The sequence below is a fragment of the Crotalus tigris genome, unplaced genomic scaffold (assembly GCF_016545835.1).
Source record: "Crotalus tigris isolate CLP2741 ecotype Arizona unplaced genomic scaffold, ASM1654583v1 scf7180000023617.9722795, whole genome shotgun sequence".
Taxonomy (NCBI): Eukaryota; Metazoa; Chordata; class Lepidosauria; order Squamata; family Viperidae; genus Crotalus; species Crotalus tigris.
In genome coordinates this window covers 1,854,165-1,878,810 of record NW_024100081.1, presented here as the reverse complement: position 1 = coordinate 1,878,810, position 24,646 = coordinate 1,854,165, and the positions used below count along the sequence as shown (strand labels likewise).

The 24,646-nt window shown below is 35.7% G+C and overlaps 1 protein-coding gene across 6 annotated transcripts in view; it reads right to left on the bottom strand.

Moving 5' to 3' along the window:
- Positions 1-2,987: 2,987 nt before the first annotated feature.
- Positions 2,988-24,646, bottom strand: part of FYB2 (FYN binding protein 2) — a 30,160-nt gene continuing 8,501 nt past the window's right edge. Inside the window, exons 3-19 of one of the 6 annotated variants that reach the window (XM_039319852.1) lie at positions 24,150-24,287; positions 23,537-23,570; positions 21,278-21,372; positions 20,470-20,501; positions 18,168-18,285; positions 16,893-17,025; positions 16,741-16,781; positions 15,040-15,093; positions 13,695-13,770; positions 12,444-12,485; positions 11,912-12,001; positions 9,998-10,026; positions 9,260-9,320; positions 6,239-6,323; positions 4,140-4,299; positions 3,837-3,870; positions 2,988-3,695 (exon numbers count right to left, since the gene is read on the bottom strand). In XM_039319852.1, the coding sequence (XP_039175786.1) occupies positions 3,689-3,695; positions 3,837-3,870; positions 4,140-4,299; positions 6,239-6,323; positions 9,260-9,320; positions 9,998-10,026; positions 11,912-12,001; positions 12,444-12,485; positions 13,695-13,770; positions 15,040-15,093; positions 16,741-16,781; positions 16,893-17,025; positions 18,168-18,285; positions 20,470-20,501; positions 21,278-21,372; positions 23,537-23,570; positions 24,150-24,287 (1,229 nt within the window). In that variant the 3' untranslated portion in view covers positions 2,988-3,688. Of the gene's footprint in view, positions 3,696-3,832; positions 3,871-4,139; positions 4,300-6,238; positions 6,324-9,259; positions 9,321-9,997; positions 10,027-11,911; positions 12,002-12,443; positions 12,486-13,694; positions 13,771-15,039; positions 15,094-16,740; positions 16,782-16,892; positions 17,026-18,167; positions 18,286-20,469; positions 20,502-21,277; positions 21,373-23,536; positions 23,571-24,149; positions 24,288-24,646 lie in introns of those variants that run through there. The other 5 variants (XM_039319854.1, XM_039319855.1, XM_039319853.1 and 2 more) reach the window with 5 other exon arrangements.

The following is a 24,646-nucleotide window of genomic DNA, read 5'->3' as shown; positions in this document are numbered from 1 at the left end:
TTTTTTCCATATTAAAGTACACTGGTATGTATGTCTATCTAGCACTCTTTTTTCTTTAGTGTGACTATTTTTTTTCTTCAATGTACAAATGTACAAAATACAAGCTATAGGACTATACATACATTTATATGTATTTTTGGAAATAGCACTGTTAAAGACCATTCTCAGAAGATTCGGAATTTTTGTATTTGTAATGTACAAATGTAAAATAAAACTCCTCCATTAATACCAACTAGTGAAATTACATATGAGAAAGAGAGAAAGTCCATTTGCCTCGTGAAAAAGCATCTTTGGGAGAAATAGAGAGATTTTCATTCTTAACAAGAATTGAATTTGAAATGATTTGACGTAGTTTGTAAACTAGTCTGGAGAATCTTTAAATTGTTTGCTGCTATAGTCAGAATGATCCTCAGAGTAATTTCATCTGGGACTTCACTTTGAGACGTTACTAATCTATTCATAAAAAATGAGGAAGGGGCTGTTCCTCCTTAAAAGATAAGTAAGGGGAAAAAAAGATGACTAAATATTAAGCAGAAGTTAGCAGAAGTCACTTTTAAGGACAACAGCTAGTGGAATTAAGAAAACAAAGTATTGTTCTGCCTCAGATTTTGTTTATAATGAGAAAATTCATAGAATTCACATAACCAGGCACAGCAAACTTTGTCAATATCCCTATATTTCATAAAATAATATTCACTGATGCTTTCATGTTTCATTGTTGTTTATAGAGGAGGTAGTCCAGATCATTTTGATTTTTGTTCGGCTTATATAAGAACTTAAAAGAGGGCAGCATAAGCATATTGTTTTTTCAGTTTTATCGTTTAAAAAAAAAACCTGGATAATTGGAAGTTTCATGTACCTATCTCTATTGTATCTCATTGCATGTTATTTCATGATTGACATTTGCACTTTAATAAACAGATTATAAGCGTGTAAACACATGAGTTACTCATGTGAACTTTTCAGCTCTTTTATACTGTAAAAATTTAGAAATATAAATACTGTGGTAGTGGCTATTGTTTTCATCAGACTGCGCTCAGAGAAAACGTAAGCTTCCAGGGAATTGCCATTAAAAGCAAAAACAATAATATTCTATGACCCAGAACAAACTCAGAAAACCATTTTTCAAATTCCATTTTTTTATTTGCTGGCAATAGTTTGCTATTTTTGATGACAAACTTCACTTAAGCCTACTTTGAGTAAGCCTATTGGCACTCACATGTTGGATATATGCCCTATTGCAGAAGTCCCCAACCTTTTGGGCACCAGGGACCGGTTCCATGGAGAGAGGTTTTTCCACAGACTGGAGGATGCATGGTTTCGTGTGCTGCCTGCATCCCACAGATGGGGCTTTGCTTGTTTGTGTGGACCGGTTGCTGGCATGCCGCAGCCCGGTACCAGTCCATGCACCGGGGGTTGGGGACCCTTGCCCTATTGTGTTTTGCCTTGCTCTGTTTTGGAGCAAGATAAATAGAAATCTGCCTGTCCGTGTTGTGCATTTGGTAAATAACATGGATACAGATTAATTTAATTGTAATATTCTTCACAGAAAAAGCACAACCATATTGTGATAATCCAACCACCTTCAAAAATATGTACGATGTCTGTATTCGTAGTCTTATTAGCTTGTTTGTTTTACATTTCCCCCAGTGACTTGAACAGTAGACTCAAGTCATTTCCTTTGACTTACTTTAATACAAGCAGGCCAATAACATCATTGTTGCATTATTCAAATTTGCACCGTTTGACATATTTTAAGGAAAATGGGGCAATTGATTCTAACTTGATGGAAACTGGAAATGAAAAAAAATGCTTATTAAGGAAATATAAAGATTTAAAAAATAGATAATATGCAAAGTGATAGCAAGATTGTTGCTTAGACCACCTTTCGGTTACTTTTAAGTGGTTTTAGAATTTTTGGGTTGGAACATCTTGGCTTCAAAATCTAAGGGATTGGTTTGGACAAAACTCAGCAGCACTTTTTCATGCGCCTGCTGATAAAAACAGGATCGCCAACATGATCGTCAACGTGCGATAACGGATATGGCACAAGAAGAAGATAACTTATCATGAAATCTTAAAGGTAGATTTCATAAATATTTAAAATAAATCAAGTGAACAAAGGAGAAGCTATAAGAGAAACCCATATACAAACTATACCTGATGTCCTATATTCTGCATAGTTCTTCAAAATGAGCCTCTTTTTGGGGGAGAGGGGCTTTCCTCAAATGGAAACTTTTTTCCATTTTGCATGGCAGCAATTAGCATCTAAAACCCGCAACAACAACTGTGCATGCACTAGTCCACATTTTACAAGCTGCAGGCCACATTCCGCCCTTTGGCTGTCCCTATCCAGTCCTGGGTGGCAGTCCTCCATAACAGTCTCAGTTTCTTATGTGGCTCCTTGGGAAAATAAATAGCTTTAACTTGCGTTAGACTCAACTAGCATCGTGTTAACTGAAATTTAGCTTGCATCAAACATGGCACGTTATCAGTTTATAATTTGCATTAAATTAAACTGACTATTGTGTTATAGGTAGTCCTCATTTAGCGAATAGAGACTGGCAATCTGTGACTCTGTTTATGGTCTGACTTCAGCTTTCCTTTGCTTTATAGACCTGCGAAGGTCATTAATGTGAAGATTCGTTGTAAAGTTACTTTTTCATTACCATCATAACTGCAAATGATAGCATAATCAGAATCCAGAATTCCCCTTAGTCACAAAAACCCATGAGAACTAGTTGAGAGGCACCAGTTTTTACACTATTGCCAGACCATAAGTTGTTATGGAAGGACGTAAATCCAGTTCCTTTGGGTATCATCAAAGTTGCTCAGGCAGGTATCTGTTTTCACAATGGAGCTTCATCTTTATATGTCCTGCCCTCTGTCTCCATTCTTTGACAGCAGATTTAAAGCAAATGGGACTTTCCAGCACAAAGGAAACTTATTCTGATTTCAGTATTCATTACATTGGTAAATAGTCACCATTTTGAATATGATTCTGTTTTATTTTTAAATAACTGAAACAGTAAACACTTCTAATTAAGTTAATTCTGCAAAGTTTTTTTGTCAAGCTGTCAATACACTTAGCAGCAATGTGTTAATTGCCAATTCATACTTTATTTCTCCTATTTACATTTAAAAATAGTGCATTAAATGGTTTCCCAATGTTTCTCTAAATGCTTAAGTCCACAAATTTTTACACTGGTTAAATACGGAATTAATTATAAATCCACGTGTGTTACTCCTAACATTGACAAAATACATACAAAAAATGTGTCAATAGCAGATAATATGTTTTGCACACAAATACTAAGTACAATATCAAAGAACCAAGTGAAATTTGCAATTTTTCTTGGGGCTGTATTACCATTAAAAAGAGCTGCTATAGGAAGAGTTGTAATTTGAAACAAAGTTTGAAAAACATGTTTTTACAATGACATTAAGTTATTTCCCTCTCAGCGTATACCTAGATTGATAAACTTTGGATAGGATAACATAAATATCAAATGTTATTTTAAAAAGTCACTTTTATGACAATCAGCAGTAACAGTTGTAAGCTTCTGAAGAATTCAGGCTGAGTGTGTTCTCCATTTTTGTTTTCTTTCACAAGCAACAAAAATTCTTTTAGATGATTATTTTCACTATATTGTGATTACAAAACGTGTTGGCCTTTAGTTGTACAGCACTAGTGCCTGGTATAAGAAAAAACACAAAGCTACATTTATTCTAGCATACAAATGGTGTCATCCATAGAAAAACTACAGCTTTGAATTATTACAGGTCCCGATTTTAGCTAATCCCGTGTTTTAGAACTGAGTCATTTTAAAACTTACCTGAAATTCAAATGTTCTAATAGCACATACCCATCTAGGAAAGGATAAAATAAAATACATTATTATGGGATGAGTTTTGTTCAAAATTTTAGTCACAGAGTTACAAACAAACCATTCAAACTTATAATCAAAAAATATTCAAGTGCAAAAACAATGTATAGTTCTTTATATACTACTTCTGTATTGTACCAAACATGGCCAATTTGCAAAAAATCAGTTTTTTTGGATTTCTGACCCCACCCTAAGTGTTTTTGTTTACTTATTATGCTCAGCTCTTCAGTTTTACTCCTTTTGAAACCTTACATTTGCCTTCAGAATTCCGACATATCAGTTGATTTCCTTCAGTGATGTCTATAACTTCAAGTTGTTCTCCAGGCAAGATCCTCAAATCCAGGTTTCCTCCGATAGGAGTATTTGAGCAGTGCGCGACTGCCGTATTTATTACTGTGATTTCCTTATTGTACTGTGGCAAAGTAAGGGGGGGGGAGAGAAAGCAAGCTCCAATTCACATAAACTTAATGGAGATCAGGTCTAGAGCTTATTACAGATACAGTTTGGATAGGATACACTGAGAATACCAAAGATTTTAAACATTTGCATATAGGTAGTCCTCAAGTTATGACCATAACAAAATTATAACAGAGAAGGAAGGGACCTGGGAGGCCTTCTGGTCAAACCTCCTGTGCAGGCAAGGAAACCCAATACCATTTCAGACAAATGGCTGTCCAATCTTTTATTAAAAACTTCCAGTTTGGAGCATTCCCAATTTCTGGAGGCAAGGATTGGGCTCAAAATTTCTGCTGCTAAATGGGAGGGCTGTTAAGTGAGTTTTGCCCCATTTTATAACCTTTCTTGCCAAAGTTGTTAAGTGAATCACTGCAGTTGTTCTGTTAGTAACGTGGCTGCTAAGTGAATCTGGCTTCCCCATTGACTTTGCTCGTCAGAAGGTTGCAGAAGGTGTTCACATGACACTGGGACACTGGAACTGTCATAAATATGAACCAGTTTTTTTTTTACCTCATGACAATGGAGATGCTGAAACAGTCAAAAGTGTGAAAAATGGTCACACATCACTTATTTCAGTGCCGTTGTATACACATTAAACATACTTTTGAGTGCCAATTTCAAAAGTGGTTTGGTATACAGGAACGCCTTGGGTTATGACCATTCAGTCACCATTCAAAGTTAGGACAGCACTAAATGAAGAGTAGTTTTGACCATCCTCAAAGTTCCAGTCTCATCTCACCTTTTCCTGCCCTGTACAAACTGTCTCTGTACAAACTCTATGTCCCGTCAGCCCATCTCTGCCCTTTTGGCTGCCTATACTGTTTCAGCTATTCCTGCTGCTCTCTGATGATACAAACCCAGCTGTGGCACCCTCAGGTGACTTTAGCTGTCTTCTTTTTCCCATTGCTAGCCCCGGGATCTGGGCAACGCTGGGGTATGCATGCCCATCTTCCATGACAGGTCCAAGGAATGGAAAGGACAGCAGGAAGGCACCAGTTCTCTGGTGAAAAATTTCCCAGAAAATATATACTTTGTGGGAAGAGGTAGTAAACTCAAAACAGGTTTTAAGGTATTAAGGAGAAACTTCCTGACAGTGAGGACAATCAACCAGTGGAACAGCTTGCCTCCAGAAATCGTGGGCGCTCCATTACTGGAAATTTTTAAGAAGAGATTAGATAATCACCTGTCTGAGATGGTATAAGTTTTCCTGCTTGAACAGGGGATTGGACTAGAAGACCTCCAAGGTCCCTTCCAGCTCTATTCTATTCTAGGGTTGCAATGTTCAAAGTAAAAGGAAGGAATATAAAGTTGTTTCATTTGATCAAGGTTAAAATAGGTAAGTTATGCTGGTAACCCTTAATGGATTTTTGCTGACATTAGGACTGAAATGAAGAGATATTTATGGATTTGTTTATAGATAAGAGATGGGATATGGGAAGAAGAGATAATTTGCTGTATTTTAAAAGAAGGGGATAAGTTATTAAAATTTTTGATACTTCTTTATTTCTTTTCTTTTTCTTTGCTATATTCTTATTTTTTTTCCTCCCCTTTCCCTCTTCTGCACCTTTTACATTTCTTTTACTTTTTAACTCTGTATTTGTTTTTTATCATTGTAATTATAATCTTTTATAAAATTACTATATAAAAACAATGTATGTATGTATGCACAGATTTTTCTCTAAAACAAGTTCCAGAATTCTTGGTTACCATTAACAATTTATGCATATTTTTAATGACAATATAATGTAACAAGAATCATTTTCTGGAATGTTGCTATTCATAGTTCTGTATTGTGACAAGAGATGACAAATTGCACAGCATATTTTCATATATCATACACACAACAGTAACCATGCCAACATCTTCCAAGCTATTTAAAAGAAGAAGAAACTTACCATAAATCTTTCTCTAAACGATTGTTCCTCCTTTGTCATCTTGTTATTCTTTTCTACAATGTATTTCTTGACTTTAAAGGGATTTCTAAGAAAGACACATGTACAGAATAAATCCAACATATGAGAATCATGGAGAGAGGGAAAAAAAATCAGGATTATTCAGAGGGGTGTTGCCAAAATTGCATCATAGACCTTTATCTGGAAAGATCCTCAAATGACCTTGAAGCTAGGAACCTAACCTTTTTTCTGCATCAACAATAAACTGAACAAATCAACTGTGTGTTTGGAAACACATTTGCTAGTAAGAAAACAAGCTTTCCCAAAAACGTTAGCTTCCTGAACTACATCAATTTTCTGTTTGTTAAGCTCTACCCCCAAGGCAGAAGAAAAAAGGCACCCGCTAGTTCCAATTTGGATTGTGGTAAATTGAACTATGGTTTGGCTACTTCAGATCACCCTAATTTAGACCTGATGTCACCCAAATCTTCCACCTTTGTATTTTTAAAGATGTAAAACTTCAGCTTAAAATACGCAACAGTAAAAAAGTTTCTGCTGAATAGCATTAAATGTTGTGTACTACTTTGTATTTTGCTTCTCACATAAATAATAGAAATGTAAATAACATGTTTTTAGAAATTCCCATCCCTTCAAAAGTAAATGCATCCAATGTTCTTTATCTTTCTACATGATTGTTGCTTGCTTTTCTCTCTCTTCCTCTCAAGAAAAGAAATGTAAATGTCCACTTTTATGACAAATATTCTCTCTTGAAAAAGAAGAGGGGGAGGGAAACACGGTTTCCTAATGTCAGGGATGTCAGAGAATGCTGGGGTTCCAGAGAGACAATGAGTATCAGCGCGATCAACTAAGATACCACACAACAGGCCTCATTTCATGCACCACTGAATCACAAATCCATTTTCAAACAGGAATCGTGTAGTTACAGTATCACCCAGACCTGTAGTTCAATAGGTTGCAAGCAGAGCACCGAGCAGCTTTCACCCAGCCGGAAAGTTACAAGGGAATTTGTTTTCATGCAAGCAAAAAAAAGCTGATGCTAGAATTAAAAGGCTATTTGAATTTCACGCAGCCTTTGACTCCACAGCATTCCGTTCCCTACAAAAATGCATTTAATACTCAATTATTCTCATGCTGCTGCAGAACTAGTTCAGTTTTATTATCATTGCTGACATATATCACCTGCAGAGTCACCTAGCCATAATGCCTAACGACAAAGTTGCCGCACGTGACTGTTTGCACTCAGTTTCATATTATTAACCAAAGAGCTTAGCTGAAATTTTATGTGTAACTGAAAAATCTCAAGACTGAACTAGGATGGAGAAAAATAAAAGATTTAGGATGAAAGACATTTCAATTCCATAGTGGAAGATAGATGGAAAGGTGATCTTTACAATGCCTGAGAAACATTTATTGCACAGCACCGAAAACTCTTGTTTCTTCTGGCTATATACAGTTGCTGGTTTTGTACAAGGGAAACAATCTATGCCATCCAGTAAGTTTAAAATATTAAATATTTGAGGTTGCTGGAAGTTTACACAAAGCCTTTACAGATATAAGAATTAAGGGATTAAAAAAACAATAATTTATTAATAAAGTCACTGTTTGGGCACACTCAAGGAAAGCAACTACTTCCTGCAATAAATATATTACCTTTCATTCAAGACTTGCCCTACACTTCATCACTACCTTAAAATTATTTTCAATTGAGTTTCAATGGGCAGTTCAGAGGTCCCGCTGACTTTTTGCCTAAGGTGGGACTAGAACTCACAGTCTCCTGGTTTCTAGCCTGATATTTAATCAGTACACCAAACTGCTTCTCTCAAACTTACATTGATTTTATCTTGTTTATCAATCAGTTTCATTGCAAAGATTATAATGAAATGCAATTTGAAGAGGCTACCAAGAATTCATTTTCAGGAATCCTTAGGAGAATATTCCAAAGGAAATGTAAAAAAATCTGTATAGCTAAAATGGTGACATACCATGAGTTGGACTAGAATCAATATAGAAAGTAAAGAGGATGACACTGATGGAGAAAGGGAAGAAGTTCTATGAAGGCAACGAGCAGATAAACATTGCAGAAGTTCCATCAAGGACGAGAAAGGGTATGAGACCATATCTGACAGATACTCTCCGGATTCACATGAAGGTAGAAGAAAGAGGAAAAGCACCATATTCAGATTTGCAAGATTAGATTAGTATAGCCAATCTTAATAAACGTAGTTTTAAGCATTAGTTTCTTGGTGTGATCTACTGGATCTTGTACGGCTGACAATCGAGAGATTGAAGGAATGCTATGTAAGCTGACTTGACCTCATGGAAGAAAGATGAGATACCAGTTTTGTGAATAAATGAATAAAATATGTTCCAAAAATGTTCCAGATGTGCATCGGAGTCTTTAAAAATAAATTCCAAGGCAAAAAAGACCTGTCTTAATAATTCTATATTAGCCTTAATAGCATTGACACTTTTGAACTTTGATGTTGGAGAAAAGTCCTGAGAATACGATGGACAGCCAAGAACATGAAGAAATGGATGTTCAAACAAATCAGGCCAGAGTTCTCATTAGAGATACAAATGATCAGGCTCAAATTATTTTACTTTGAATACACTATGCAAAGATCCAGCTCTCTGAAGAAAGCTCTAAAGCTAGGCAGGTAGAAAGAAAGAGAAGAGGATGACCAGCAGGAATCTGGATGGATTCAGTTTCAATGGTAATAGGTGCGCTGCTAGAAAACGTGAAGGACCAAGTTAGGGACAGATCACCATGGAGACAATCTACGTATCTACAGGGTCACTAAGAATCAGTTCTAAAAACACATAATCAGTTAATTAACTATATTATTGCATTTTATATTATTGCATTTTATATTATTGTAGCCAGTGATGTTATCATACATTTTAAGGATAATGATATAATTTATAGATCTGAAGAAAGTCTTATTGGCATGAGAAATGTTAGATAGGAGAGGAAGAAAATATTGTCATGACTATTTTACCTACTTTGTATCATTTTGTTCTGGGTCAATGTCATTATACATAAAGTTTTCCTGGGCCATGACATCTGCAATTAAAACCAGAGAGTGTGATTAACTGTCTACAATTTCCCAGAATTTATAATGAGACACATCTAAAAATCTTACAGTATATTAAACACAACATGAAAAGAAAAACAAATGAAGTGACAGTAGGAAATAAGCAAATTCAATTACCAACCTCTAAAAAGTTACAGTGCATCCCAGAAAATGAATGGCCTTTCCATTCATAAAGTGAGCAAGGTGACTTTCAAAACCCCAAGTGACTTCCTTGTAAAAGTAGACTGGCACAATTATCATTTGTCTCCTTAAGAATTTCCCACTCTAGAAGTGAATTCCTAAAGGACTAGTGGCTATGTAATAAGGGTTAAAATAACTAAGAATCTTGTAACATCTGAAAAGATCTAACTTGTCTGATGCAGCTCTACAAAGAATAGTTTTGGATCAATTTATTCTTACAAAAAGCTGAATCTGTAGAATTAAGAGACTAGCAATGGCAGACCTGCTAAAAATCCTTCTTGGCTGCACTCCAGCATAAAAAATGATCTGTTAGAAAGGAGAAGCGGTGTTTTAAACAGGTACTATATTTTTTGTTGATAATTATAAAATAAAAAGGGGTGCCTATTCCAAAGCATCTCAGACATGACAGGACCAAAAATGTTATTTCAAAAGAGAGCCAGTTTATCTATTAGACATATAAGCTTACCTAGATTTGGTACAGAACGGGAAAGATTGCTGCAGAAAGCAAATAAAACAAATGTGCATTTCAGCATCGGTTATAAATAATAATATAAATAATAATATTTATAACAACATATGCAGCTAAGATTTTCAAACAGGAATTAGCATGCATCAATTTCTATATTGCTCATAACACTTGCATGACTCTTAATTTTGAAGATTATATGACTGAATAAAAAAGGCAGAGGTAGAATAAAATGTTGGACCAATAGAAAAAATTGAACTTCACAGTATTTTTGTTACCAACTCCCGAAAGCAACACATTTACATATCTAAAATGCATTACATTTTTTAGGAGCCTAAAAAAAAGGTATAGTTTCAACTGAGGTTTATTCATAAAAATTGGGGAAATATTCAACCAGAGAGTATTTTCACAGCTCTCAAGACTAATGGAAGTAAACATAAAAGTTAAGGAATTTTAAAAAGGCATATTAAGCTCTAGTCTCAAATAAACCAGCAATACGTAACCTGTGAAAAAAGAAATCGAGACCAAAAATGCACATACAGTAGAGGGCTATGTAACACACAAAGAACCAAATAGGAGTTAAGAATTTCTTTCACGAATGGCATTATAATAACCTTCTCTTATTCAGTCATTCTCCAGATGGGTGGCTTTCAAATCCACATGTCTGAGAAATCTCTAAGATGGGACATAATCTACTCCATCAATGGCATCTTAAATTGCGTTGGCTGCTGAGTGCTGGTCCCAGAGAATTGCAAAATAATCACTGATTATCTCTGAATATTAAAAATTCAGCATTATCAATCTTTCTCTTTTCTCCCAAACACTTTTTTAGTTCAGATAGTATCTGGATATGTGGACAACTATTTGGACTAATGTAAGGTACCAGAACAACCTAGGTCAGGGGTAGGCAACCTTGGCTCTTTTATGACTTGTGGACTTCAACTCTCAGAATTCCTGAGCCAGCATGTTGAAGTCCACGAGTCATAAAAGAGCCAAGATTGCCTACCCCTGACCTAGGGTCTTGAAAGCAACTTAAAATGTCCTGGTCAAGTCCTCAATATTAATAGAAAACCTGGCACTCAGGATTTACCTTACTTAACATAAAAAAGAGAGGAAGAGTTAAGCAATGCAGTTCAAATTCCTTGCATGTAAATATGATCACTTTCTTCTTCCAGCATCCCAATCTGCATGGAGATAAGCACAAAGCTAAAAGCTAAATTTTACCACAAAGTGTCACACTTATTTGTGGCTAAACCAAGAAATGCAGTCAAGCAACCCTCGGGGCCCATATTTCTATTTTGAGAGGTGAAGTGTTTGTTCATATACCGTCTACCATTTTCTCCTTCAGCTTAATAGTCAGTGCTCCTCATTCACTAACATTTCTGCCCTTCCCCACTCAATCCAGATAAGATGGAAGGGAAAGGCCTTGCCATTCTGTAAATGTATCTAAAGCTTTTGCATTGATACCCCATTTATATTTCAATGGGACACATGCAATTATTGAACTAGCAATTAAGATGTTGTAACCCTCACAGTGCTGTGATTTGTATTGCAGTATCCCAGCATTTCAAAGGTTCATCGGCCACCACAGTGACCAAAATGGAATAAAATTAAGGACTGGCACTTTAAATTAATCAATAGATGCCTTTTATGAATGATAATGATGTTGATGAGTTCTTGGTGTTCTCTGAGGTTGTTTGACTGCAGATGTTTCATTACCAAGCTAGGTAAGATCATCAGTGCATGGGGGGGATTGAAGTTTGCTGGTTGTTTATTGTATATAGAGTAGCTTCTCCTGCCAATCTTGTTTGCAGTGTGACTTCTTGCGTGATGGTTCCTTGATTAGGAACATACAGTATATTCTCTACAGACCATACGGTATATTCTCTACTATTGGAATAACACATTACATACCGAGAGCTGCCTTTCATATGTGCGGTTTTTATTTTTAATTTTTCTTTGAAAAATTTTCCAAATCCTTTGAGTTTTTCAACTTTGATATCTCTAGAACAACAAAAAAGAGAGAGTAATTAACAAATACCAAAGCGAACATAACGTTGGGAAAAGACAACTTTAGGTGAACGTGCCTTTACTTTGTAACTTCTGGCACCATCCCAACATGTGATTACTCTTTTCCCAGAGTTTATAAAAACAACAGAGAAACAAATGATGCGTAAATCTAAAAGTGGAATCAGTGTTCAGCGGCAGACAATGTTAGGGCATCTCCTACAAGAGTTCAGGCTAACATACAGCAAAGAGCATTTCAATAGCTCCTTTGTGCTTAAGCAGCTGGTTAACACTGAAAGAAAAACGCATATTTAAAAGCAGAAGTCAGACTGCTAGGAATCCATTCTCCCAGGCATTAATAACCATGCTCCATGCAGGACGAAAACAAATCAGAAGAAGCCTATTATATTCTAGCATTATTACTTTGAGGAACACCAACCTTTTATAATTCCTGGAATGAATAATTCCTTTTCCAGAAATTCTGGGAGGGCAAGATGGGAGAGAAGAGAAGATTATTACTAAAAGCATCTATTTCCGATTTGCTCTTAGGGCGGAAGTTAGTTCCAAGCTAAGTTTAACTACTTAGATAAACTGATTGTTAGATAAAGATATTGGGGTGGGGGGCATGCAAGATTGGCAGTGGTAGAGAGATATCAATTCCACTTTCTCCCAAGGGCACCAGTATAGGGAAGATAGTACAGATTATTTCTGGTGATAGGGTTTGCTATCTTAGGCTCTCAAAATTGGGTTAAGGGTTTTCTGTTGAGCCATGCTGGTTAAATATTCTGTAAGCAATTAGTCCAATGAATTTGATGGGTATCAAGTCAGGAAATTTTGGCCTAGTCTGCTCATCAATATTCTAACGTAGTACAGGTAGTCCTAAATGTAGTACACCAGTTCATTTAGTGACAATTTGAAGTTACAACAGCACTGAAAAAAATGGTATGATCAGTTTTCACCCTTATGACCCTTGCTGTATCCCCATGGTCACCTGATCAAAATTCAGACACTTGGCACATTTATGACATTGCAGTATCCCGGGATGATGTGATCACCTTTTGCAACCTTCTGACAAGCAAAGTCAATAGAAAAACCAGATTCACTTAACAATCATGTTACTAATTTAACAACTGCAGTGATTCACTTAACAGCTGTGGAAAGAAAGGCCAGAAAATGGGACAAAACTCACTTAACAAATGTTTCACTTAGCAACAGAAATGTCTGGGCTCTGTTGTGATTATTAAGTGGAAGACTACCTGCACATAGAATAGGGCTACTAAGCAGCAGGAGGAGTTTTCTGACTATACAAGCAGCCAAATCAGTTGAAGAGGCTCCTCTATTAAGAGGTGAGTTCTTACTGAGATCTTCAAATAGAGGCTGGATAGTCATCTATCAGAGATGACATAGTAAATCCTATTCCAAGCAGGGAGTTGAATGGGATGATATCTAAGATTCCTTTCAACTGTATGGTTCTATAATATTTCCTATACTCCAAAAGGGACTGTAGCAACACAGTAAACATACTTGCCCACTTCCAAGAAGACAGCACTAAATACAGCTCTTTTGTAACATGCCTGTAGCAAAAAGCACCAGCTTCCCCCTCGACTGTACAGTATATAAAAATGCCAAGGCACTCAGTCATATAAAGGCTCAAAAGTTCAGACAAACAGTCAAAAGACTACCTACTCACTCTGATTTGGAGGAATTATAACCTTCACTTTGAATTTCACTTTGAATATCCTCATATGTCTCTTCATAGGTATCATCTGAAATATAAAGCAATAAAAAGCCATATTTGCAGCTAAACCATCCGTTGCCATTTGGCAATATAGCAAAAGTGTTAACTTTTCCTATCATCCATTTATTCTACTTCATTAATAATCTAACTAATCTTTTTTGGAATATCCAAAAAGTAGTGCCTGAATTAAACAAAACAGACTTTCAAATTACAAGAGATTATAAAATAAGGAACACTATGAACTGGAGTATGGAATAAAACAAGCATGTGTTTTCTATTCAAAAATATGTCAAAAGAATGCTTCTGCAACTCTGTAGCTTTTATTGCATCCTATAATTGTCTCAATCCTGTAGGAAAGGATGAGGTAGGGAAATCACCCAAAAGATTAACCCCAAAGAATGATTAATCTATCTAACCACCAAATCATTTCATATTCTTATATAAATTAATTTCTGAACTTTATTTTCTGTTGCATTCATATTCTGCCTTTCTTCCAAAGAGCTCAGTTTAACCCAAATGTGATCTCATTTTTATGTTTACAGTACTCAAATATTCTGACTTGTTGAATCAACTATGATCAAGTAAATTTCATGACTAAGCAAGGAATTAGTTTGGATTCTTTTTTTTTTAAAAAAAAGATGATTTATACATACACACCCATTTTGTCATATGCTACTTAGAGCTTTTGGATTGGGGCAAGTAACCAATACCATAAAACCAACCAACCAATAAATAAGAGTCTATAAATTAACCGAATCAGAGACAAGTTCAAAACCATGACTTCTTCTGCTGAGGAAAGTTCACATAAATCAACATTAAAAATTCAGTGACCATAACTTAACCACACCACGTGGAATGAGTACTATCATTTGAAAGTCCGTGTGTCACTAAGGGTAATTTTTTTAATTTGACAGAGATTTTAACTGAAGCATCTTCAAATAAGATTGTCAGTAAAAAGCATGACATGCTTAGCCAAATGGTTTACCAAGATATCTTGGGCCAGGTACTATCAATCAGCCTAACCTAACAAAATGAGGATGAGTTGGAAGAGACCCATATATCTTTCCTTTGAAAGAAGGGAGGAAGAAATGAATAATATACTAAGGAAAAAATGGAGAAAGCAACTAATCATCTCTCCATCGCTGACAAGAGCAAAGTGGAAAGTTCAGACTGAGAAATGACAGAGTATATTATTCAGGCTTTGAGGACTAACAACTTCAGATAAACTCTACATATACAGAAAAATGGGGGGAATTTATTCCTAGAATAGTTTGCTGGGTTCCGAAAAAGAACGTACCAACATGAGCTCCCATTGAATGGATCACGATCAGCCAGTGACTTCCCAGAAGACCATTTGATAACAATTGCAAAATAAGAACATGTATATTAACTACAAACTAACATAGAAGTACTATGGTCCTTCTACTTTTAGAAAATATATCAGATACCCACTGGCAAATCTACAGCTTGAATGTGTCACAAGTCAAAGCAAAATCCTCAATATGAATTATATAACCAGTATATCTGAAAAATTAGGCTTTAGTTAGTGAATGTTATTTGACTTACTTTACTATTGTAGTGGTGTTATAAAATGTAAAGTAAAAATTTAAACATTATTTTTTATGTTTAAATTTTTACTTTACAAACTTTTTTATTGAAATTTTTATAAACATTTTACAATAAAATCCCTCCCCACCTCTTTCCCTCCCCCTCCCATTAACCCTCCCCCCCTTCCCAGAGTACAGAGCTAAAAACAGCAAAAAAAACATAAAAAATTAAATAAACATCAACGATTATACATAAATCCTGAAAAATTTTAGAACCCCTTTAACTCCATTACAATAAAATCAACAAATCTAAACATAACAACTTTATACAATAAGTTATTCAAAAGCTAAATAATACTTTCTAATCCCATATTTGTTCTGAACAAACTTTACCCATCTTTTCCATACAGAATTGTATCTCTCTTGTGAAAGGTCTTTCAGATAAGCCGATATTTTTGCCATTTCTGATAAATAAGAAACTTTAAAAAACCATTCCTCTAAGGTAGGCAAGGAGTCTTTTCTCCAGTATTGCCCAATCAATAACCTTGCTGCCATAATAAAATTCAACATTAAAATAATCTCTTTACTATCACAATCTTCAATAATACCTAACAAAAATAATTGTGGTGTAAATTTTATTCTTCTATTAAAATTTTTTTGAATATTCCACCAAATCTTAATCCAAAAAGCCTTTATATTTCTACAAGACCACCAAATATGATAATAAGTTGCATCCATACAACCACATCTCCAACTTTACAAACTTTTTATAATTGAGAAGTATGTAGGTTGAACTATTGGAATCTCAGTCAGTAGTGAACTTGGTTTTCCTCTTGTAAATGTTTTATTATCAATCTAGTAACCCTTCAGCTAGAAGACCAAGTGTTATCAAACATCAAGATTCCAATAAAAAAAATATAAAAGTAAAATGAAAAAGGAACCCAAATGCTTCTAGATATGAAACTTTGAAACAAATGATTTCAGGCTTATGGCCAACTGGAGGGAGTGTGTACAAAATCTAAAGCTCTAAACCTTGAGTATTAAACTCCAAATTCTTCCAAAATTTGCCACAAATTGTCATTTTTCATGTGACAAAAGGGTGGCATTATTAAACACATGGGATCTGACCATATCAGCTGATTTCTAACATATTTAAATTAAACTACTGTCTTGGCCCCACCTACCTTTGAGAGTGTGTTCCCTGACACACTACTCAAAAGCTTTTGATATTTCTTTCCTAAAAGGATTTCAACCAGGAAAAAAAAATAAAGCTATGTTTTTTTCTGTCTACAGACACTCATACTCTTTCCAATAGTTTGGGTACTAGTGCAGAGAATTCACTAGGAATCTGGAAAATTTTTCAAGAGTTAAAACTACCTTTGCATAAGTTCTTTCAGTAGTTAATATTCAACCCCACTTTGCTCTATAAGAAGTATTATTTTTATACTTACTGGAATCTAAAGCAAATGATCTGTGGGCATCAGAGGATTGTCTGCAATACAACATTTAAAAAAAGTAGTGTACATTTGAAATTTTAAGAGTCACCAAATTTTTCAAAAACTTAAATATGCATGTACTTTCTAAATGTCTACGAAACACTTACAGGCCTCTCTCTATTCCTTCCACATCATCATACACTTCCTCTGCAGCTTGCTCCAATTTAGCAGTTCTTAGATCTGGGTTCCATTTCTCTTCATCTGTTCTTAAAGATTCCAGGCATACATAATCATCTGAAACTGGAGCAGAATTCTTGTTTCAAGTTCTCCTGAACATATACAAAAGAGTAAACCTGCCTAAATGCTGAAATTGCAATATGCATTCTAAAGATATAAGAGAAAGCCATCAAAACTGCATTTTCTTTTCGATGCGTGCTTCTCCAAAATATACCACTAAGGGGAAAATAGCCAACAATTTTTTGCCTTGATGTTCCCTCTACATTGCCCCTCTACCGAAGCAATCCTTTAAAACTGCAGTCATAGTCGTTAGTTATAACAACACAGTTGTTATAAAACTTGCTGGCTTGGGAATTCTGAGAACTGAAGTCCACATATTTTAAAATTGCTAAGGTTGAGAAACACTAACATATGCTGGTTCAAGATGGCGGCGCCTTGCTTGTCTGCAGCTGCTTCAGCTCTCAAAAGTGTTGGGGTTATAGAAGGGAATCAGCGATCTGGTCTGAATGACTTTTTAAAAATAGACACAAGAAAGCAGAGTTGGATTGCTAAACTTTTATATGAATGTCAGTCCATATTGGATATGAAGATATTTAGTGAGAGAGAAAATGTCGAGAAAACTGTTCTGGAGAATCTGCATGGCTTCAGATTACTATGGTGGAAAGAGTCAACAGCAGAGGCACCGGCATTTAACACGGAGGGTGAGAGATTGACTGCAATGTCTGGAAGAGCAGGGAGGAAGAAATGGAATAACTAGAGGTGGAGTCAGCATTGTGCTCAGCATTTTGGGCAGTGAAGACAGTGTTTCATGTAGCAGAGGCAGAGTGGGGTGGTAGCCACTGCAGCTGGCTGACCATCTTTGGAAGAGGAGGAGGCAGTGTGACTGAAAGAGGAAATGTGGTAAACATGGAGGTCTAACGTCTAGACTAAAAACTAGACCATACAGAGTGTCACTTCCATCTATTTTGTTTGCAAATGCTCGCTCCTTAGAGCCAAAAATGGATTACTTGAAACTAGATTTAACAACAAACTGGGAGGTGAGAAATTGCGGTGTCATCATTGCAACAGAAACTTGGTTAAAGCCCTTCAGTCAAGAGATACAAAGGACATCTTGTCGAGAGATGTTAAGTATGCAGAGGTATAAGGTAATAAGTGTCACTTAACTCAAAGTAAAGCAGCAGTAACATCAACACCCATTTACTCACAATCTCCATCCTTTGCCAATTCTCCTCCAGAGAAAGACTGATTTGTTTCCTCTTGAGGCATGTTCTTCTCATTCCCTCTTATTCTGGGCTTCATAAATATACTTTGAGGACTGCAAATCTGTTAGCACACATTACACTATTTGAGTTAGAGCCTTTTTACAACAATCCTTGCTAAATTCATGATGTAGCATAGAGCAGAGATCCTGAACCCCTGGTCCTTGGACCGGCACCAAGCCGCGCAAACAAGCAAAGCCCCATCCATGGGATTCAGGCAATACATGAAACCATGCCCTCTCCGGTCCACAGAAAAACCTCTCTCCATGGAACTGATCCCTGGTGCTCAAAAGGTTGGGGACCTGTGGCATAAAGCACCTTTTCTACGATAGAAATCAAAGCAGATTAAGTAAAGCACTGAATAATTTCTGATCAGGCATTATCCAGGTCCAAATCTGTCTCCATCTTGTACCTTCTATTCATGTTACAGCACAGACATGTTTCATCAGAAGAAAACATTCTCCAAGTTGAATGTTCTCCTTTGAGTAAATTCTACTGAACTTTTAAGACATGCAAAATGCATGTCCTACTTCTTTCCCAAGCCAACGCCAGGCTAAGACAATACACTAGGTGAGTAGAAAATTTCAACAGGGAAAGAAGCAAGCAGAGCTATTTCACATATTCAACATTATCAATTATCCCAATTAAAAGATCTTCTGAAACATCTGTGAATAGAGTGGGCAGCAGCTTGCAAGGTTTTCAAGAAAGACACATCACTCTTTACAAGATAGGATGTGGACATATAATCCAATCAGAAAATCAACATTAAGAATTGGCCACTTACTAAGTCAGAAAAATAACTGGTAGCAATATATATTTGATATTCTGAAGATCATACTTTGAGGATACTCAACACTGTAGATAATTGGACTAACAATTTCAAGGTACTGAGACTAATCACAGCATCAATGAAATCCATAAGAGATTCTGTACCAGAATCTGTCTGTCATTCAGAATATCAAATTGTTCCTTCTTCAAATATCCTGTTTATTTTTGTGTTAACCATTCACACTATACAGCTGCATAATTTACTCACTGTATTAAAGGCTTTTTAAAAACCAACACATAGGACAATGGTACATAAATATTCCTGTCTTAATATTCCTTCACCTATTTGTAGCAAAACAAAGAATGCTTTAATTTTCACAGATTGGCCACAAAATAATAGTTGTGTTGACCTGGACATTGTTTTAAGGAATATCTTGATCTGCATCTATGTTCTATGTCCTTCCAGTGAAATGTGGCCAGAATCCAAAAGACACTACTCAAAGTTTCCAAAGCATGCAGAAAAACATACACAAGCAAATTTTCCTTCCTGACTTTAATCCACAACACCAAATGGGTTGTCATTTCAAACATTAGCTAATCTTCCAAAGCAACCTTTGAAGCACAAGGAAAAGTATGCTGGCACAAAAGTTATGAGAGAAATAACCTGCATGCAAGATAAATTATTTTAATGCTTGTATGATTGCCAGATACTTCAGCTTATATTATTCTCATATGGAACATTTGAAGAAAATTAATTAGTTTACTAGGAAAAGTGGTTGAGAATTGTCTTGTTTGTTCAACACATTTTCAGTTCTATCAACAAATAAAATTTAACATATTTAGATTGTGTTTATATTATATAATTTTGGTTATATAATTGTAATCTGAAACACAATGGATCAATGACTCCAATAACATTAAACTATCATCACAATGGCTTGACTTTAGGACTAGGTCTATCCAATTTAAATAATGAAATTGCTATGTAGAAAAAAAGAGTAATTAGCTATAAGTTGTAAAATATTGCCTTGTGTTTATTATTCTAAATGTCATACAAATTTTATCATAACAAAAAGTAATTTGTCCTGAGGTAAAAAAAATAATGAATTCCAGAATAACTGCTGAAACTTGATCCATTTCTGTTTTAAAATTAATCTTCTCCTATCTAGGTGCTAGCTAAAAACACACAATAGCCAATAAGTTAAAGGAAGCTTACTAGAGCAGGAGTGAGCAATTAATAGCCTCTTTATGATCTGTGGACTTCAACTCCCAGAATTCCTGAGTCAGCTGGTTCAGGAATTCTGGGATTTGAAGTCTACAGGCCATAAAGGGGCCATTAACTGTCCACCCCTGAATTAAACAGATGATCTCCATAAAGATGGATATTTCTCCAGCAAGCCAAGTTTTGGTGTGCTGAGGTGTTGTTCTCTTTTTTATTTCTCACTCCGATTATCTCATCATAGAGATTGAGAGCACATACCTTAGTATCTTCCTTTTTCACAGACTTGAAAGCTAGAATCAAAGTAGAAATTAGAACATTCCATTTTGCAGTTTCTTTCAACTAGTTTTATAAAACTGCTAGCTACAGTAAGGAGTTACAGATAGATTGTTATATTACCTATCTTTTCCATCCAGGCTCCTTTACATTACCAGCTAAACAAAGTGAACCCAAACCAAGATTTTTTTTTTTTTTAAAAAAAGACTAAAACTACAAGGTTCAATGCACCACTAATGCCATTAAAAGTAATCTTAATTGTATCCCCATCCAAATCTAAAAAATGAAAAACCTGTGTAATAAAAGTCTATAAAAGTTCACCTCTTTTCAGAGGCACATAGATTAAAAAAAAGTTTAAAACTGTTTAAATAGTACAAAAAGAAAAGGAAAAAAAATGGAGAAAAGCTTGATGAATGTGATGAAACGTAACACAGAATATAAAAGCCAAAATTACAGTGCACTGATGATTTTAGTTAGTATCTAAGTACACCGATATTCCCAAATCGGGTAATGAAACCTCAGTTAGTAAACAACATTCCCAACAGCACCAAGATCTCCATAGTTCAATCCTGAGCTACATATACAGTATTGTCTTCTGTTGGATTTAAAATGTTAACTATCAACTAATTTCTCACCTCTGCTACTTAAATTCTCAAAGTATTACTTCTGCCCAGCAATGTTAATCACCAAATTCCCTCATGTTGCAAGCTAATGAGTCTTGGGAGTACTTGCACATCTAATGAACAATATACACCAGATAGTCTGCATTAATGAAACAAGAGTTAAAACTCACAATGTATAGGCTGTTGAGTAGAATTAGGACAATTCTCTTGCTGTTCCTGGTAGTATATGGTTTCTTCATAGGTGTTTAGATCTTCCATTTCAGTACTGAAGATAAAGGAAAGGGCCATACCATTATCATTTTATGAAAAAGAACTTAGAAAACAATGAACGTATTTGGATATTTTTGATGCCCTCATCCCAGAAATGAACAGTATGTTGGCTGGAATCAGTTCTGTTTCTATTCATCAACAGAGGTTTACAGATGGTTCTACTAGCCAAGAAGTCTTCTGAATGGTTTATATTTCTATTATGTACTGCTTTTCAATATTATATGGAAACTTACTCATAAAAGTACAATAACAACAAAATAAGACTTCTAATGCTGTTGATATGAGCCATCTTAATTGGTTCCGGCACATTTGTCTGCTTATTACCAGATACCCAAGGGACATACATTCCTAGCAAGAAAGATCCAGAAATCCAAGCCATGTTCAAAAACCTGTCTAAATAGAACCTACCAGACAACTTAGATAGCTTAAACCACATTCATTCCAGACACACAAACGAGTGTAATCAAAATCCACATCTGCTGTTGAAATTAACTATGGATTAAGTATTTTTGGATCATGTTGATGCAAATATTTGCAGTTTTCAGAACTTCAGAAACTTCAAGCCAGAAAGAATGAAAGAGAAGGGGAAGCAATTTCTCTTATTGGAGAGTTAGGAAAAAATAGCACATTATTTCAGATCCCCAGAGCATGCATACTTCATGTGCCTTGGTAAGGCCACACTTGGAATACTGCATCCAGTTTTGGTCACCACGATGTAAAAAAGATGTTGAGACTCTAGAAAGAGTACAGAGAAGCGCAACAAAGATGATTAGGGGACTGGAGGCTAAAACATATAAGGAACGGTTGCTAGAATTGGGTATGTCTAGTTTAACGAAGAGAAGGACAAGGGGGGACATGATAGCAGTATTCTAATATCTCAGGGGCTGCCATAAAGAAGAGGGAATCAAGCTATTTTCCAAAGCACCTGAAGGCAGGACAAGGAGCAACGGGTGGAAACTAATCAAGGAGAGAAGCAACCTAGAACTAAGGAGAAACTTCCTGACAGTGAGAACAATTAATCAGTAGAACAGCCTGCCTCCAGAAGCAGTAAATGCTCTAACACTGGAAGTTTTTAAGAAGAGACTGGACAGCCATTTGTCCGAAATGGTGTAGGGTTTCCTGCCTGAGCAGGGGGTTGGACTAGATGACCTCCAAGGTCCCTTCCAACTTTACTAATATTACTATATATGTACCCAGGAGTACCAAAAAAAAGACAGATTAGTACAACCTATTGGTACAATCTAATAAGTCCAACTAGAAGTAGTAATGTTGTAATATTTAGGAAAAAACACACAACAAAGAAATACTTTGCCATATATCTGCATTACCATTTCAATGTTATCTATATAAACACTGTATCCCTGATTTAAATCCAATTAGTGATATTTGTGTATTACTTCCATTCAGCCTTTCTTCCAAGGCAATGTAGCCAATGCCGCTTTGCTTTTCTCCTGAGTATAAAGCAGGAAGAGAGGAAAATCTAGCCTATGAAATAGATTAGACCGGGATACAGCTTTGCTACTTTGCAGCCAAATTTACAGATATACTACAGCATTGCACTGAAATCCGCTACTAAAAAATTATGATACAAGTCAAGAAAGTTAATTGTGACTGATGGATTGCTCCATTTGTGAATATCTTGGCAATGAGCAGGGAAATGTGAGATAGTAGTTCATAACAATGCTTTGCATTAATGATTTTGGCAAAAAGTAATAAAAAGTAAAACACTAGGAATATTGCCTGAAGCAAATATTTTCAATTACAGTATGGTTTATAAAGCAGAGATATAGCACCTATAAATTTATTCCTGTTGTTTTTTTTAATGCAAAGAACACTGCTTTAATCAGGTCCAGCCAAGAAAGCCAGTAATGAAGAGATTTTCTTAAATGTTTACAGTTTTTCTCTGTTCACCTTATCTTTCCTTTGCCAAACCTACTAGCTGTTCCATACATATATACAAAACTGAGGATAGGACACATATATACAAAGAGTTTCTGAATCTCATTTTTAAGATAGAATATATGTACCCACAAAACACTGATTCATGTTACAAAAGGCAGCTTAGCATTGCTATTCACAGAAACCTGAAACCACAGCAAAACATATACATAAAAGAAATCTGGAGTGAATTCCTAGACAGTAAAGATATATCCGCTTACATTTCGGGAGTCAAGTATGCATCATCTGCAGCATCTGAAAAGAAACATTTAAAGGAAATAATTAACAGAACCATACAATATAATAGAAGTTAAATTTACCAGTGTAGTGCTTGAATAGATCCATTCTCATGAAGAGTTCCAAAGGTCTCTGGATTTCTACACACCTATCCCAAACATTGGACCAATTATTGGGCTAATACTGGAGAAGACTATGAGAAAAATGTCCAGGTAGAAGTTTCATTATATGTTAGAATTGCTTGGCATTGAAATGGGTAGCATATACATTTTATAAAAATAAATAAATAAAGGAACTCAAAGGGGTTAAAAGTGAGCAATATTTGTCACTCGTTAAAACTTGAATTCAGCGCTGAGAGCCATGGTGATGCAGGACACTTCAGACTGATGAACACAAGAGAGGGGGAACACCTTAAAATAGCAGCCAACATCACTTACTGAATTTTGGGACAAAAGAAAAACAACCCCAGATTTAAATGAACAAATTCCTTATTCTTCAATAGCTATCAGGATATGTTGAAACAAGTGCCTCACTTCAATAGAAATAACTACAGTTCTGGGCACCTAAGGACCATTTCTTTCTAAGTAAATACCCTACCTGGAAAAGTCTGTTGGAAGGCACCAAGATCTACCTTGGGAGGCCTTGGTGGTTTCTTTGGAGGAAGGCCAAGCTCTTTGATGGAAGGAAGGAGCTTGATTTTTGGAACTTTGGCATCTTCATCATCAGGACATCTTCCTATACCACAGAAATGAAATACTGTTAAGATTTGAGGACAGATGAGTAGAAAATGTATATTCATGAAACAACAAATTGTTTTCTTCTAGTTCCAGCATCTTTCTTTTCTATTCTTGAAGTTATGAAGAGAAGGTCCATGCCAATGTATGCCTGCCCTGGCCTTTTGGCTGCAGAACTGGCAGCATCTGTACCACATAACCAACAAGGTATCATTTAATGTCTTCCAAACTCTGATTCCTAGCATTTTGCAGAGAAGAGGAGAATCACTCATCCAAATGTTACAGCCCAAACGGGCAATTTTTTGATCACAGGAACCATATTTCTTTTCCCCCCAATTTATTTATTTGATGGATGAACAC